The 16,949-nt window shown below is 39.8% G+C and overlaps 5 protein-coding genes across 6 annotated transcripts; 2 read left to right on the top strand and 3 right to left on the bottom strand.

Moving 5' to 3' along the window:
- The first annotated feature begins 31 nt into the window (after positions 1-31).
- Positions 32-1,857, top strand: LOC104807391. Its single transcript, XM_010532643.1, has one exon. It carries the CDS (start codon positions 964-966, stop codon positions 1,795-1,797), a length of 834 nt encoding a protein of 277 aa, XP_010530945.1. The 5' UTR covers positions 32-963; the 3' UTR covers positions 1,798-1,857.
- Positions 1,858-2,145: 288 nt separating this feature from the next.
- On the bottom strand, positions 2,146-3,492 carry LOC104807388. The gene has a single exon (XM_010532641.2). The coding sequence runs from the start codon at positions 3,048-3,050 to the stop codon at positions 2,214-2,216; it is 837 nt and encodes a 278-aa protein (XP_010530943.1). The 5' UTR covers positions 3,051-3,492; the 3' UTR covers positions 2,146-2,213.
- A 1,122-nt stretch (positions 3,493-4,614) lies between these two features.
- LOC104807387 (NAC transcription factor 29-like) lies at positions 4,615-6,229 on the bottom strand. Its single transcript, XM_010532640.2, has 3 exons — positions 5,781-6,229; positions 5,411-5,679; positions 4,615-5,321 (listed from the first exon to the last, which is right to left on the bottom strand). Exons 1-3 carry the CDS (start codon positions 6,034-6,036, stop codon positions 4,890-4,892), a joined length of 957 nt encoding a protein of 318 aa, XP_010530942.1. The 5' UTR covers positions 6,037-6,229; the 3' UTR covers positions 4,615-4,889.
- A 1,205-nt stretch (positions 6,230-7,434) lies between these two features.
- On the bottom strand, positions 7,435-11,907 carry LOC104807386 (alanine--tRNA ligase, chloroplastic/mitochondrial). Of its 2 annotated transcripts, XM_010532639.2 has the most exons (8): positions 11,733-11,907; positions 11,137-11,235; positions 10,760-10,971; positions 9,074-10,645; positions 8,719-8,991; positions 8,422-8,631; positions 8,137-8,294; positions 7,435-8,001 (listed from the first exon to the last, which is right to left on the bottom strand). In XM_010532639.2, exons 1-8 carry the CDS (start codon positions 11,815-11,817, stop codon positions 7,665-7,667), a joined length of 2,946 nt encoding a protein of 981 aa, XP_010530941.1. In that variant the 5' UTR covers positions 11,818-11,907; the 3' UTR covers positions 7,435-7,664. The 2 variants fall into 2 exon arrangements, with proteins under 2 accessions (XP_010530941.1, XP_019057420.1); XM_019201875.1 differs by lacking the exon at positions 11,733-11,907 and having other exon boundaries at positions 11,169-11,218.
- A 2,229-nt stretch (positions 11,908-14,136) lies between these two features.
- On the top strand, positions 14,137-15,554 carry LOC104807385 ((RS)-norcoclaurine 6-O-methyltransferase-like). The gene is made up of 2 exons (XM_010532638.2): positions 14,137-14,961; positions 15,069-15,554. The coding sequence occupies exons 1-2, from the start codon at positions 14,212-14,214 to the stop codon at positions 15,378-15,380; spliced, it is 1,062 nt and encodes a 353-aa protein (XP_010530940.1). The 5' UTR covers positions 14,137-14,211; the 3' UTR covers positions 15,381-15,554.
- Positions 15,555-16,949: the final 1,395 nt, after the last annotated feature.

The raw sequence follows: 16,949 nt of genomic DNA, 5'->3' as shown, positions 1-16,949 counted from the left end.
TGTTGTATTGTAACCATTCAAAAATGTTCATTTCTTCCGATCTCTTTGGATGGAATTGTTTTGGTCACAGATTCATCTTTTCGACGTATTTGGAAATAGCAAAAGAGATCTTTTTTTTTATCAGACATATAAAGATGAAACAAGAATCAGACAGGAACGAACTGCGTATAGAAGGAACACAGGATGATGGTTATGTAGGAAGAAGACAATGTTCAGCTGTTTCACATGTAATTTGGGAGCCGCGAATATATTGTAGGAGTTACGCTGTATCATCTTTTCCAAGGAGACAGGCCAAGCTGGAATCTGCCATTAACACGAGACAGAGGAGCTGCAGATGCACTCGTGCGGTTTCGTTAGTTTAAGAGAGAGAATTCAGGATCATGTTGTGTTTTGGTGCAATCACATTTGTACAGATCTGAGATCCAATCAATTTTTTTTTTCTTTATCATTCCATGGATCATAAATGCCAGAAAACCTCTAAAAAATTATGCGGTAGACACACGGGCGGGGCTGACAACTTTTGCAGTTTCCTTCATTCTTCCAAGGTGGGTTCAGACAAGATCCGAGGAAAAATGAAATATTGAAGTTAAAGCTGTTGCAGATGTGGCGTCATCTTCTTCAAGGGGGGACAAAGCCAAGCTGGAATCTGGATTTGCAGTAAAATATGCAGAGGAAGGTGGAGAACACTCGTGTGGATTGCTTTTCTTTATAAAGTTCGCAACTTTTTATATGGCGATGAAATCAGAATCTCATCTCTGTTGAGGGAGACACTGCGAAAACATCGCTGATCACGATTCCATTTGTTTCCACGTTTGATGGGCATATCTATCTACATCTATATATATATGTGTGTGTATTGACCCGAAAGGTGATGAAAGCAAGAAGAACATCTCTCTCTCTCTCTCTCCCTCTGAGAAAACCTTTTCTTGATTTCGAACTCGAAGAAAAGAGAGAGAAACAAAAATGGAGGCCGGTTTCCATGTTCGATCTAACAGCTTTCCCTCGAGGCCACACCCTCAAGCTGCATATGTCGACGAGCAGTTATGCAGGTTGAGATCATCTTCATCAGAATCTGCTTCGACGTCTTCTTCTTCCATCGGCCATAGACTTGACGACCTTCGAGATTTGCACGAATCTCTCGACCAGCTCCTCCGTCTGCCCGTCACCCAACAAGCTCTGTCTCGGGAACAGAACAAGAATTTCATCGAGCAGCTTCTTGACGGATCTCTCAGGATCTTGGATCTCTGCAACATGGCCAAGGATTCTCTGTCTCAGACTAAAGAATGCCTCATGGAGATCGAATCCATCCTCCGGAGAAAACGTGGAGATCTCACGGGCGAGGTGAAGAAATACTTGGCCTCGAGAAGATCCATCAAGAAATCACTCCAGAAAGCGGTCAAGAGCTTGAAAGCATACCGAAACCAATACAGCAGCGTCGACGGATCTCTGTCTGCGTTCGGAGAAGCAGAAGCTCTGACGGTTTCTCTGTTCCATTCCCTGTTTTCCCTCGTGTCTGAATCGTCGTCGACGCCTCCTTCTTCGGGAAAATGGACGCTGGTCTCGAAGCTGATGAACCAGAAACGAGTTGCGTGCGAGGGTCGGGCCGAAAACGAGTTTGCGAAGATCGATTCAGCGTTTCAGACGTTCATCATGGAGAAGAAGTCCGAGAAGTGGATGAAAATGGAGGACGTGCAGAGTTTGGAGCGCAGCGCTCAGGATCTTGAGGAAGGAATTGAGTCTCTTTTCAAATCTTTGATGAAATACAGATTCTCTCTTCTTAACATCTTAGGCCACTGATTGTCTAAATGAAAAGGATCATTACTTGTAAATCCTTCTAAATCCTTTTTCTCAAATCAAAGAACAAAATCAGATTAAAAAAAAAAGAGTTAACCGGATAACCGAACCGATTTGAACCAAATAACATATCACCGTAATGAAATCCAATTCCATATAAAAATCAAGTATTTATGATTTCTCTAAAACTGAAAAACCGAAAAATTTTGTTGAAAATTGAATATTTTTATCAATAAAACCGAACCAAACCAAACTTAATATAAAATTGAATGGTTATAATTTTTCTGAACCGAACCGAATATAACCAAGCAAAACCAGAGACGAAACCCGAAATGGTCACGTGGTGTTTAATTGATCTTTTATTCATGCCATTTCCGAAACAATTTTACATTTGGTCAATCGAATTCTAACAAGACTAGTCAGTTGGCCAAAACGTTAAGGACAGAGACTCTGAGTTCGATCAAGCTCCTGAATACGCATTGAAGCCCTTTCTCGACGTCCTCAATGCTCATCTCCAGCCTCTGAAGATCCTCCATCCTCATTCCCTTCTCCGATTTCGTCCGAGCGAGTGAAACCAATGCTGAATCCACTCCCATGAACTCGTTTCCGCTGTTTTCTTCTTCCTTCTCGGATCCTGCTCTTTTCTGGCTGACCAGTTTCGACACCAGTGACCATTTTCCGCTCGGCTTTGACAGCGATTTGGAACCAGAGACGAAGCACAAGACCGATGCAAGCACTTCAGCTGTGGCTGCTTCGGCCTCCCTTAAGATCGCCATTGTTTCGTCTTCCTCGCGTTTCGAATCTCTTGTCTTCAAGCTCTTTGAAACGTTTTGGAATGATTTCTTGAGCGATTTCCTGCAGGCCAAGTATTTCTTGACTTCGGTCAAGAATCCGTCGGATTTTCTCCGGATCGCAGATTGCAGATCTCTGAGGCACTCTTTCGTGCTCGAGAGCGCGTCCTTGGCGACGCCACAGACATCCAAGAGCCTCAGGGAACCGTCGAGAAGCTCCTCGACAGTTGTCATGTTCTGCTCTCCCGACAGAGCTTGTCTGTGTACGGACTGCTGAAGCGTCATCTTGTTGATGCACTCGAGCAAATCGTGAAGATGGTTTAGATTTCGGCAGGTTGAAGGCGACGACGATGTTGAGGCTGTGTTCGAGGATCTCAATCTGGTCAAGTGCTCATCCACTTGAAGGACGGAAAGCGGGTTCGGGTTTGAAGGCAAGCTGTTGGAACGAACGTGGAAAGCTGCCATTTTCTTTCTTCCCGATTTCTGTGGAGGAAAGAAAAGGGTTTGTGTTGAGGGGTTTGCTCATCCCATCCTTGTATATATACCGAACCAGAGAGACGTATGAAGAGGTTGATCTGGATCCAGATCTCCGCTTTCCTCGTCCAGTGTCTCCCCCGAAGCCATTCTGACAAATCAGTGACCCATTGAAACGAGATTCTTTATGTGATGTTATCACACGAGTGGATGGATATTAAACAATGCAGAAGGGCTGTCTTGTCTGTCAATGGCCGCTCGTGCAGGTTTGGAGTTACCCTTTGCGCCTGCCGAAACGCTCATCGTGGCTCTTTCAGAGCCCATCCGCTAGTTTCCTTTCGGGAATCTTTTTTCATTTGTTTATAGGGAAACAAGCTGTGGAGTTTGCAGGAGGTGTACTTCATATTATAATCACGTTTATCCAATAGGATGATATTTAATTTCCTGAAAGCCATTTTATCGAATTAAAATAGTTGTATCACATCATTCATATGTGATTATCTGCATTATATATAGTGCCTGCATGCTTCTGGATTCCGATATGTACCATGATGCCGTTTTTGTTCTGTCTCTTTTTCTGCTCTGTCTGTGTTTTCGATGATGAAAAACGACAATCAAGAAACAAGAAAACAAATTCCCAAACCGGGGATGCTAATCAAGAAGATCCTCATGAAACACAGATAAGCTATGTATATATACACACACTGGCACACATACATGATTCATGAATCTGCCCTCGCGATTTACTAAATCCAAATGCATTAAGGAATCTTACTGTTGCAGATTCCTTGGTAACGATAAGCGTTCAAAGCACATTAAACCCTAAGTAAGCCGTTCCAAAGTAGAGAGAGGGGAGGGAACTAATACGACATCGTTTTACGGATGATTCTTCTCGGGTGGTACGATACCTTCGTCAAGAGTCGTTCTTAAACCCTAAGCCGTTCCCACCAGGCAGGAGCGCGTCCACCGGCGAGATGACGTATGATCCGCGCGTGAGATCTTCCCCCCAGGAAAAACTGGAAGACCCATTTCACGGCAGCGCGTGCCGATGAACGCGCTGCACTTGGGGGAGCTCCGGCGGAAGTAGAGCGTCCGGTCGATTCCGGTGTGGAAGGATGACGAGGTTCAAGTCACTCACATCGAGCGGATTTCGGCGGGGAAAAGGGTTAATGGGTCGACGGTCAAAGTAGGAGTCAACCCTTTCAAGGTCGCCATTTTCAAGCTCGAGCTCGTCAAGGACAGGAATTCGCTGCTCCAACACGAACCCAAGCGGGTTTAGCTTCTGATAAGGACATGGGCATCGAAATTCACCGCCGAGGATGTTGTGCAAAGCGTCGATTGATCGATCGACATAGGTTTGTGTTTGAGGTTCTGGTTCGATATTGCTTGCTTCTTTCGTGACCTTCATGGATCGAGAGGATTGGCATTCTGTATCATTGAGTTACATCGTGGAACTTGGTGTGGCGTGGGATTTAGTTTTGGACATTCAGTTCTGTTCTGTTTTTTTCATCCATCGAGGCAAACTCAAGAGCAAACTTCATGTCTCTGGTATCTGTGTTCAAAGCAGCGATCTTTCTTCTTTTGCCATTGCAGTTAAAATAAGCTTTATGATTTATACCTCTTGGGTATCATAATATATTACATTGAAGTTGTAAGTTACAATGGCTTGTAAAGATGTTCAATAGTAATGGAATGCCATATTGAAGCCGAGAAGTCACAAGGTTCATGTGACCTGGTCTGGTCAAGCTCGTCGATGTTCTTCCCAGATGATTGATGGAATGCATGGACTGGTTAATCGTATTGCTAGTGGCGACGTTGTTCTTTACAGGCCTAAAAGTTCAATAGGTTAATTATAGGGGTAAGATTTTGGAGCCAAGGACTTATGCTCAAGAACTGATCCTGGCCCCAATCTGTTCCTGATTTGGGTACTTGCAGCTCGGGCAGGCTCCCAGACGGCAGTTTCAGTGACGAAGATGGCATCTTGATTTCTGTCGCCCGGCATCTTTCCTCGTCCTCTGCCTTTTCGGTACGGCTTTCATGAATCGAGATGCCGTTCTCTTCTTCCATGGCTACCACCTGAGGCATGGGAATGGGAGCTATCAAGTCATACTGTGTACCGCAAGATGAGATGGTCTCAGACGACGACAGAGGAGATGTCGGGTGTGTCTGGTTCGCCTTCCCCTCCATCTCTTCCATTGCTGCCCTTTGCTCTAACACTTTCAGCGAGGTTGCTTTTCTGTATATCTTGCACAATACAACATCCTGCATATTTTTTGTTCAGGTGAAAAGATGTGAGATAAGCAACAAAGAGTATACCTAATCACCGAGGAGGAGCTTCTTTTGAAAGGTACCTTAGGCAAGGGGCAACTATCGGGCAAACGATACTCGTTCATGACCCAATCGGTTTTGTTCCCTCCAGGCGCTCTTCCCCGGTAGAACACGAGAGTCTTCCTTAGACCGATGACGCGTTTCGGTTCAGACAAGCTGACGATTTTGCGGTCGGAGCCTGTAGCCTTCCAGTATCCTTTAGCAGTTGTCCTGCTTGGCCTCCCTCCAGATCCATGCTTCCTGTCCCTTGGAACGAAGAAGTACCACTCTCTTTCCCCAATCTTGGACAGTCCTGCACAGAGATTCAGACAAAACCCATCAGACTTCACATCATGGGTCTTGAAAAGGATCCAACTCTACAAATGATGGAGTGGAAGGTATGCGCATTATTACCAGGTAAGTCCCATGGATCATGGTGGTAGATGTTAAGGAAACCAATGACATGGACGCATGATCTCTTGCCGTGAATCATGTTCTTGAGGTAGAAATTGAGCAGCTCCTCCTCTGTGGGGTGGAACCTGAAACCTGGGAGTGGGAGCTCATTCTCTGTCGCCATCTCGCTATTCCTGTCGGATTTATAAACTCGATAAACCCAGCAGTTTATTGTATTCAATGAACTCGTTTGTTGGTGAACTCCCTGGATACGCATTAATGCATATATATATATACACACACTATGGGTTCAAAGATATCTTGTTGGTGATGCATTTTCCAGGAGCAGACCAAGTCAAGAGCTGATGTGGAGGCATTACATTGAAAGTCTTTGGTGGATTTTTTTTTTTAATTTTTTATTTTCACAATCAAAGTGGTGGGACCCACACGGTTTACCTGTGGGGTCATTGACAAGTGGACCATATCCTCTGCAAGAATATTTTCTCGTTGAAATTTCATTGTAAATACTAATAACGATATTGCCCATTTAATAATATGTGAATTTCTATAATGCGTTTCATGTAATGCGACTACCGTATTTATCATAGAAAGTTTTTGTGCCGTGAATTATTATAATTTCACTTTTGAACAAATATTCTGTTTTTCATTTTATTTTTTGAAATAAATAAATGTTACTAAAAATCGGAGTTTTTATACACTTTTTGTGGTAATTTCAGTGATATATAATATGCTTGAGGAAAAGTGTTGAACGACTTCCTATTTGTTTTAATCGGTTTGACTTGAGAAGTCTCCAAAGACTGAGAAATGGGGCCCACCACCGGTCTGCCAATAAATCGTTTATTATAATTAAGATAGTTATTTCCATCCCGAATTCTCAAAACAAAGGGAATAATAATATATAATTATATTTATATTACCTATAGTTTTTAAAATTGATTGAAGTGAGTACAAAAATAATTGATTTTTTAATAAATATATAATTTGAAATAAAAATAGAATATTAATATAAATGTTTAATGAATGTAGCTTTTATAAATTTAAAAAAAAATTGAATTCTAAAATAATTAAATAGAAATATATTAAAAACTCAAAAATGGATATTAAAATCCATGATCATTGAAATGGTTTATGGTGAGTAATTTGCATTCTTCAAGATTTTCTCGTTTTATACAATAAAGCAGCCACCTTACTCAAATCCAGAATCTTTAAATATTTACATAATTTACGATAAATTCCCAAAAAAAAACACACAAGGGTGTAGGAACATGTATGATACCACTCAAAAAACTTCAAGAATTTATTTTTAAAATTACTCAAAGGTTGAGAAAATATTAATTGATTTTTAATTACCTTTAGTAATTGTTCTTTCCACTTTTATGCTAATCTATCTATTGCCTTTGGCAGTTTCCGACAGAGATGGATGAAGTCACTTTCTTTGCAACTTCCCCGCAGTTTCATGTATTCTTTTTCACTATACATAAAATTCGATGACAGTTATACCATATTAAGAATATCAAAAAGAATAATTATATGGGATTATTTATTTATGTTCTAATCACTCTTTTAACAAATACATGCTTAATTTTATATAAATTTCTTGAAAGAATCTACAAAAAGAAAAGCTAATCATTTATTACACATATGCAACATTAACTTTCATGGCAGAAAACGACCTTTTTGAATTGGTAAACTGGGCATGGTCATACAATGTATTATACATAGAAATTTACATCACCAAATCTTGTATCTATACATCAAATTTACTTTCTCAAATCACATGATGAACTAACAAGGACTGGGCTTTTCTTTTCAGCACAATTTTGTTCTGCAGATATCTGTGTAGACTGGATCAAGATCAAAACCAAGACTTGGATTACAGTTTTTTCACCCGACTTTTTCGGATAGAGTTGCCACGATATCTTCCCGAGCTTTCTCCAAGGCACTCGGGAGATTTTCGGGTTTTCTTCCTCCTGCTTGAGCGAAATTCGGCCTGCCACCGCCTCCTCCACCGCACATCTTAGCTATGGATCCTATGAACTTCCCCGCTTGAACGCCGAGAGCCACTACACTGGGACTGAAAGCAGCAACTAAACTAACCTTGTCCTTGTCCGGACATGATCCTAGTATCACTGCAGCTGGATCTTCTAACGTGCTTAGCAGATGCTCGGCAGCGTTCTTTAGCGAGTCAGCATCAGCGTCATCCATCGACTCAACTATTACTCTGATGGTAATCAAACATTCACCACAAGAGAGAGGTTTTCATGATTCAGATTCTTTACATGAATGATCCATCAGATTTGGAATGCATCTGCGTTTTTACGGATTTTAGTTCAGGCAAGTGATGAAAATCTTGTACCTTACAGTCTGTGAAGTTCCCAAGGTGAATGCCTTGTTTGCAAGGACAGATGCTCTATAGATCGCTGCTTTCGAACGCAAGTCTGACACCTCCTTTCTCGCTGCTCGTAATTCGTCTAGAAGATTCTCCACCCTGGTTGCCACGTCTTCCGCTTTCACCTTCAGATTAACCACACCAACAATAGTTTATTTGTCAAACCGATCATGTCATAAGATATGGGTTTCTAACTAATTCAATCGAACGCCTTTTCCTATCATCTGAAGGGAATATGATTCGAGAAAATACCTTGAGAGTTGAGCACAGTCGTCTCATCTGGGAATCCCGGGCATTTATGTATTCGATGAATGCTTCACCAGCAACAGCTTCAATACGCCTGACTCCAGATGCAATTCCTTGTTCTGATATTATCTTGAAGGCTCGTATTTCAGCAGTATTCCCGACATGGGTGCCACCACAAAGTTCCATGGATACACCCGGAACTTCCACCACACGAACCTGCAGTAAAACCATCTGTAATATAAGGATCTTCCATGTCAAAGGCATTGCAGTCTCCCAGTTTTTGCATGATGATATCTCCCGTACCTCTTCACCGTATTTTTCTCCAAACATAGCAATGGCTCCAGCTTGTTTTGCATCAGCAAGAGGCATCACTTTTGTTTCCAGACGTGTTGCATCAGCGATCCACCCATTGATCAGATTTTCAATCTCCTCGAGCTCACTGTCATGCAGGGGCCTATGAAAGTTGAAGTCGAATCTGAGGCGATCAAAAGCCACCAAGGAACCAGCTTGTGATGTTTCTTGTCCTATTACTTTCTTAAGTCCCGATTGTAATAAATGGGTGGCAGTATGGTGAACCTACAAAATCGACAAAATGGCCGTTAAAGGAGGATGAAGACAAAGGCGTATCGGAAAATGCAGGATGGCATGTCAGACACACCTTTGCTCGTTTCCTTAGGTATGGATCCACTGTTGCTTCGACTTCCTTCCCAACTTCCAAGACCCCGCCTTTGACAGTACCCTTGTGGACAAAAATGTTACCAAGAGACTTTTGAACATCCCTGACCTCAACAACAGCAGTCTGTTGATTCCCATCACCATTAACATATAGAAACCCATTATCTGCAATTTGACCTCCCGATTCTGCATAGAACGGTGTCCTGTTCAGAAGAACCTCTACATCACTTCCTTCGGGAACCCGTATGACAGGCTTCCCGTCAACCAAGAGGCTTTGCACTACTGCACGAGTCGAAAGAGTGTTGTATCCAAGGAACTCAGTGTCATCTATATTTTCGGCTATGCTGCTGCCATCTTCAACTGTCAGTTTGACAACAGTATGAGCAGCTTGAGATTGACGCCTTTGATTCTCCATTTCCACTTCAAAGCCATCCATATCTACATCAACCCCATGCTCCCCGGCCATTTCTATGGTTATCTCAATGGGAAACCCATATGTATCATAAAGAAGAAATGCATCTTTTCCTGATAGACAAGGCCTGTTTCCAGTTTCCACAACATCTGACACGGCTTCTTGAAGCATTTGGTCAAGCAATTTTTCGCCTCTTTCTAGGGTTTGCTTAAATTGAAGTTCCTCCCGCGTGATTTCCTCGAGAATGCGAGATTCTCTCGATTTTACATCTAGATCAATATCTGCGCTCATCTCTACCACTTTTTCAGCAATTGTTGGCAAAAATGCTCCTTTGGGATCGCCTTTGCCATCCCCATGTATACCAAGAGACTTACCCGTGCGAACTGCCCTTCTTATCAACCTCCTTACAACATAACCTCTACCAATATTTGAAGGCACGACACCATCTGATATGAGATAGACAATTGCCCGCATGTGATCTCCAATCACTTTTAGACTCGTCTTTGTCTGATCATTAGCGGAAGTGTATGAGATATTTGCCAACTGTGAGGCCTTCTCTATGATGGGATAAATCAGGTCTGTCTCGTAATTGTTTGGGACCTTCTGAAGAATTTGCGCCATACGTTCCAGGCCAAGACCAGTGTCTATGTTTTTCTGTTTCAAGGGTTCGAGTGATCTGTCTTCCTTCTTGTTATACTGCATAAAAACCAGATTGTAAAACTCAATGAATCTGGTATCATCCCCAAGGTCGACGTTATCAGGACCTTTATCAGGATGGAAATCATAATACAACTCTGAGCATGGACCACAAGGGCCAGTTGGTCCACTGGTCCAAAAGTTGTCTTCTTCGCCCATTCTCTTTATACGCTCAGCTGGAACACCGACTTCATTATGCCAGATCTCAAAAGCTTCATCGTCGTCTTCGTAAATGCTAACCCAAAGTCTATTAACAGGTAATCCAAATTCGATTGTAGACAGCTCCCACGCCCATCTGATCGCGTCTTTCTTGAAGTAATCTCCAAAACTGAAGTTACCAAGCATCTCGAAGAATGTATGATGTCTGGCAGTTCTGCCAACGTTTTCTACATCATTTGTACGTATGCATCTCTGTGCAGTTGTAGCCCGAGGAACCTGCCTAGGTACCTGACCAGCATGGCAGCATATAAATAAAATGCACAGAATGTTCCGACTCATAAGTAAATTCTCATGTGCTTGCTGTAAAACAGACTAAACAGTATTACTTAGCACAGATAATACCTTCCCGAGAAAAATAGGTTTGAATTGAAGCATTCCAGCAATTGTTAGCAGAACAGTAGGATCTTCTGGAACAAGAGAAGAACTTGGAAGAATCTTATGCCCACGAGAGGCATAAAATTCAAGAAAACGGCGGCGTATTGAATCTCCACTAAGAAAGACATCCTTGGGCTGATAATTATCCTTAGCATCCTCAGTCACAGGCTGTACTGATGCTGCAAGGTGCAGTAGAGAGGGACAAAAAACAAGAGAGAGCACTCGACTTCAGTATTCCTCGAGCAAGAACCAAACAAAGATTGAATACCAAAAGCACAGATTCATGAGCATAATAGAGAGAATGGAAGAAAACACAAGTTTATGCATAATCATAAGTTGAAAACCTGATGAGCTTTTAGCCCTAATCTGCACTGACCGAGTCGTTCTGTGTCTCGGCAGCAAGATAGAAGGATAAACAAGCGCCAAGGTTCTGGATACAAAACCTGTACAGTAGTCCCCAAATGTTGAGTAACCATATAGAAGTGCAGAAAATGAAAAATGAGACATGCCCACTTAATCCATACTTATACAGAAGCCAAAGCTACACAGTGAACTAACTAAAACATATCCTTGCAGAAGAAAATGGCAACCAAATGGAAATCAGCTGTGATAAACCTAATTAGGGATTCAAATTATTAATTACTTCTCCAAAAACAAAACCCAGATTTCGTTTTCACCCATTAGTCAAGTTCAAGTCAGAAACAACAAACGAAAAGGGAAGAACTCAGAGACTAGCACGGATTCAACCAATTCAACATGAGAAAATAAATCGACCAGTTCACAAATCCAACCAAGTGGGTTTGCTTCATACATCAAACAGTACCTTAAACAGAAACTTTTTGTCCAGAGTTAAAAAATTCGCCAAATTACAAACCGATTCAATCGATGAGGATAATGATTCACTAATTAGACCGGCAAAAGTATGAAATGCATAGATTACCAGAAGCCAACGAAGGAGAGGTCAAAACGGGTCGATAGCCATGGACGGTCTGCACAGGCCTTGTTGGCAATCTGAGAGCCGCCATTTCAGCCGGAGGCTCTGTCTTTCTCCCTCCGCCGGGAGTTTTTGAACTGATAACGGCTTTGCCTCGCCTCTCTGTGTGTTCAAATGCAAGAAGATAAAATCCTTTGCATCCATTATCCACACGTTTGATACCAGCCAATGTGGAAGATGCGTACCGGACCCGGTTCATCGATTTGGCGCCGGTTTAGGAGATTATCGCATGTCAAACAGGAAATTACACGATATACATGAAAATTAAATTTAAATATTAGAACCATGTTCTAACATTTCCTAACCATCGTATCAACTACTATAATATTTTTAAATTTACTCCATGAATTTCCTTTTTTATCCTTCTGATTAACAAAACTTATTATTTTTTTCAAATGTCAACGTAAACCCTGATTACCAAAAATCATAACCCTTATTAAGAAATTTAAGAAAAACAAATAAATTGGTATATCGTACGGAAAATGATAACAAAAATATTTTATATGAAATAAAACTAAAAAAATCAAACTTTTACCAAATAACAATACTAACTAGTTATAAATAATAGGGGTAATCACCAAAAAAAACCCTGTACTTTTCCCAGATCAACGGAAAAACCATGTACTTTTTTATTACCAATTAAACTTTGTAATTGGTGTGATTAATCCATAAAAACCCGTACTTTTTAAACATTCACTGAAAATCCCCCGAGAATACCAACTCACAACTCAAACAAAAATGATGATGTGGCAATGACATGACATGAACACATCATCATAATTATTTCACATCATCATTTCAAAAAAAATTTAAATTAAATTAATATATATACACAAATTCACACATACATATATACTTTTATTTTAATATGTATATTAGTAATATATGTATATGTTGTATAACTAATATAGATACATATACATATTATTTTTAATATATATTATATGTATATATGTAAGTTATAATTATTTGTATTTTAATATATATTATGTATATATATAAAATTAATTATAATTATTTTTATTTTAATATATATATACATTAGTTATAATATACATATATATTGTAGTTATGTGTATATATATATTTTTAATTATAAATAATTTTATTTTTAATATATATATATATATGTATGTGGAAATTTGTGTGTATATATATTAATTTAAATAAATAATTTAATTTAAATTTTGTTTGAAATGATGATGTGGCATAATTATGATGATGTGTTCATGTCATGTCATTGTCATATCATCATTTTTGCTTGAGTTGGCATTCGCGGGGGATTTTCGGTGAATGTTTAAAAAGTACGGAATTTTATGGATTAATCACATCAAGTATAGGGTTTAATTGGTAATAAAAAAAAGTACAGAGTTTTTTCGTTGATCTGGAAAAAGTATATGATTTTTTTGGCGATTATCCCTAAAATAATATAGAAGAAAATGGATTCTTACATTATTTTTTTTTGCCAACACAAAGTTTAAAGATATAAGAAAACTAAAATGTTGTCGTAATATTTTTTTCTGTCATAATCATGCATATAAGGAGAAAGACTTTTAGGCATAGGTTAGCCAAGCCATATGATTTTTTTTATCAGGTTTCCTTTTATTTGTTATATCCATATATAAATAATTGAATTAGCATACTTCAAATTTATAAGCCATTTTTCTTGTGTGTTGATTCGAGTAACATTAGAATAACCAACCAAAACTTTTTTCGTAGAAAGTGTATAAATATATATTGGTGGGACGACCATGAGGAGATACAAAAATATGGAAAATGTGAAATTTTGATATCCATTTTATATTTTAGACTAAAATCTATATATATTAAAAATTGTTTTAGGATAAATATAAATATATCTAAAATAGTTTCGATATAAAAATAATATATATTTTTTTAATATAGTTAAATAAAATTAAAACGAGTGTTAAAATAAATTTAAATTTAAATAAAATGTCATGTCCCAATAATTTGTTAGATGGACATGGACCGACAGAAGAACAAGTGGCGATGGTTACTTACAATGTGTTTTATAGGAGGAGATGAATCCACGTCAAGATGTATCATATCATTTTCAAAGTCGACATTTGAATTGGAAATAAATTAAATGTTGAAAATGATAGTTTTTAATTTAATTTAAACAGCTAAGAGTTAGTTTCTGAAAGATTAAGGAAAAGGATAGTGTTTTAAATTGATTTTTCGTGGTTTTAAACTGAAAAGGATAAAAGTGAGGATATTTTATTTATTGGTCTTGAAACTGAGATAAGGAGACAATTTCATTTATTGTTTCTAGAAAGAGATTCTTTTCCATTATTTGAAAAGTATATTTCTATAAATTAATATATCTTCATGAAGATATCCAAATCATTCCCTGAGCCACAACTTCTGTATCTCCCCCTCTGGAGAGTTTCCCAAAGTAAAAAAAATGGGAGACGAAGAAGAAGCCAAAGCTTCGGTGGAGATATGGAGATACGCGTTAGGGTTTGCTGAGATGGCGGCGGTGAAATGCGCCATCGAACTGAAGATACCAGAAGCCGTCGAGAACCAAACGTCACAGCCCGTGACTTTAGCCGATCTCTCCTCCGCCGTCGGTTTCCCTCCGCCCCTCCTCCGCCGCATAATGAGGTTTCTTGCCCATCAAGGCATCTTCAAAGCAGTACCCACCAAAGACGGCGCCACCGGCTACACAAACACGCCTCTCTCTCGCCGCATGATGATCACTAACCGCGACGACAAGTCAATGGCTCATATGATTCTACTGTCTAGCAACCCCGTCGCGGTCGCGTCGTATCTGAAGCTGAGCTCCGCCGTCGTCTCCGGCAAGGGTTTCCAGCCGTTCGAAGCGGCGCACGGTAAGGACGCGTGGGCTTACGCTGCAGAGGATCCGGGCTATAGAGAGACGTTCAACGAGGCCATGGCTTGCGACACGAGGCGGGTGGTTCCCGCGGTGACAAACACGTGCGCCGACATTTTCGACGGAGTTTCGACGGTGGTTGATGTCGGCTGCGGGACCGGAGAGGCCATGGGGATGGTTGTGAAGGCGTTTCCATGGATCAAAGCCTTCAACTTCGATCTTCCCCATGTCATGGCAGGTGCTAGTGAGTTCGAAGGCGTTGAGAACGTTGCAGGCGACATGTTCGGTCTCATTCCACGCGCCGACGCTGTATTCATCAAGGTCAATCACTTTCTTGAAACATATATAGCATGCGCATCATATTCACACACACACACACACGTATACATACACAGATCTATATATGGGTTTACATATATACGTGACAGTGGATATTACACGATTGGAGCGACGAGGACTGCGTGAAGATACTGAAGAGAAGCAGAGAAGCAGTGCCGAAAGAGAAAGGGAAAGTGATAATAGTTGAAGCAGTGGTGGAGCAGAAGAAAGAGGATGATGATGACGACAAGTTAGAGTATGCGAGATTGCTGTTAGATGTGGTGATGATGGCTCAGATGAAGAACGGCAGAGAGAGGAATATGGAGGAGTGGGATCATCTTCTTACAGAAGCAGGTTTTGTCCGACACGAAGTGAGGGACATCAACGATCTTCAATCTGTCATTATTGCTTACGTGTCTTAGCTCAAGCCACGGACAGAAAAATATCCCAAGTTTGTCTCATAATTTGTGATTTAAAACTCAGATATTATACACTAAAAATAAATAATATATATATATATATATATATTGTAACCGACGTTGGAAGGACTATTCCGAAATTTGTCCACAATAGTAAATGAACAATTGATTAGTTTCTGGAAAAATCAAAAGAGTTCGTTTTTTTTTCTTGATGAATTAGGTTTAACGTTGCCATTATTGGTGACGTTTTCTTTGAAACTGAATTAGTGGTGGTCATATTAAACGTTATTATAAATTAGTCACTATGTCAAAAAGTTATTATTGGTGTATTGTAAAAAAAAAGTCCAAAAAACTATTTCATGTTGTAAAAAAAATATAGTTAATACCTTTATTTACATGTCAATCCAAAAAAACATCATAGGATTATGAGATGGGAAGCGAGCAAGAGGATGATGATGGCGTTGAAATGGAAGACGCTGAAGTTGGGGAAGAAGACTGATAAGACATTGTTTGTTTTTTTTTTTGTTAGCATTCAAGTTTCTTCGGATTTATTTATTTTATTTTGGAAATACCAAATAGATTTACAAATATGTTACAATCCCTCCATTTAATGCACACGAATTTAATATTTTCAGGAAATTTATCATTTTTTTTAAATTTCAAATAATATCCTGAATTTTATAAATACTTAACAAAAAAATATTTTCTATTTGACGTATAGTTTTTTGAGTTTTTTATTTAATTTCTTAGTGTATTTTTTGGAAGTTTTTGTAAAATTTACGATCTTAACTAGGATTTGGGATAATTTCGTGTGTTTTACTGAAAATTTAAAATTTATATATTAATTTGAAAGTTTATCATTTTTTACCATCAATTCTTGATTTTGTTGTTGTGGCTAAAAACTCTTGGTCCAATATATTTATATTTTTTTATAATCGGAAAAAGCACAAAAAATGGATAATAAGGTCACGATATAGATCTCATAAAAAAAAAATTTATAAAAATTCACGGAAATTCATGTGTGAACGAATATGGTAATAGAAGCTGCATGGATTATAAAAAAAAATATGTCATTGAATCACGTATAATCTCACATCCCATGCACACACATTCTCTCTCTCTCTCTCTCTCCGTCTTCCATTTTCGTTTTCCGAAAATCCGTAGTGTATTTTCATTTTTTTTTGTTGCTTGGGATGGATTTCAGGAGATCGTTCAAATCACAGAGCTCATACAAACAGATTCGAAGCAGCGAAGGAGGAGATCAAATCGAAAACAGCCCCGAGAAGCTCCCAATTCTCCACGAACACGAACACGAACGCGACCACTTCCGCATGGATCCGGTCCCCAACACCTCCGGCGAATCCAGCCACCAGTTCTGGCAACAACGAACCCAACCCGCCGATTCGGATTCTCCCGCCGTAAATCCTCCTAGGAGCCGTCGAGTAAGCGGCAGTTTCGATTTCAACAACAGCGGAGAGATCGCTCTCCACGTGGACCACGACACGCCGGCGGAGGAGCAGATTCACCACACGGCCGCCGCCGTGGCGTCTGCGTCGGCGTCGGCCGCGGCCC

The sequence above is a fragment of the Tarenaya hassleriana genome, unplaced genomic scaffold, assembly GCF_000463585.1.
Source record: "Tarenaya hassleriana unplaced genomic scaffold, ASM46358v1 Cleome13, whole genome shotgun sequence".
In the NCBI taxonomy this organism is placed as follows: Eukaryota; Viridiplantae; Streptophyta; class Magnoliopsida; order Brassicales; family Cleomaceae; genus Tarenaya; species Tarenaya hassleriana.
This window is presented reverse-complemented; position numbering and strand designations above follow the sequence as displayed.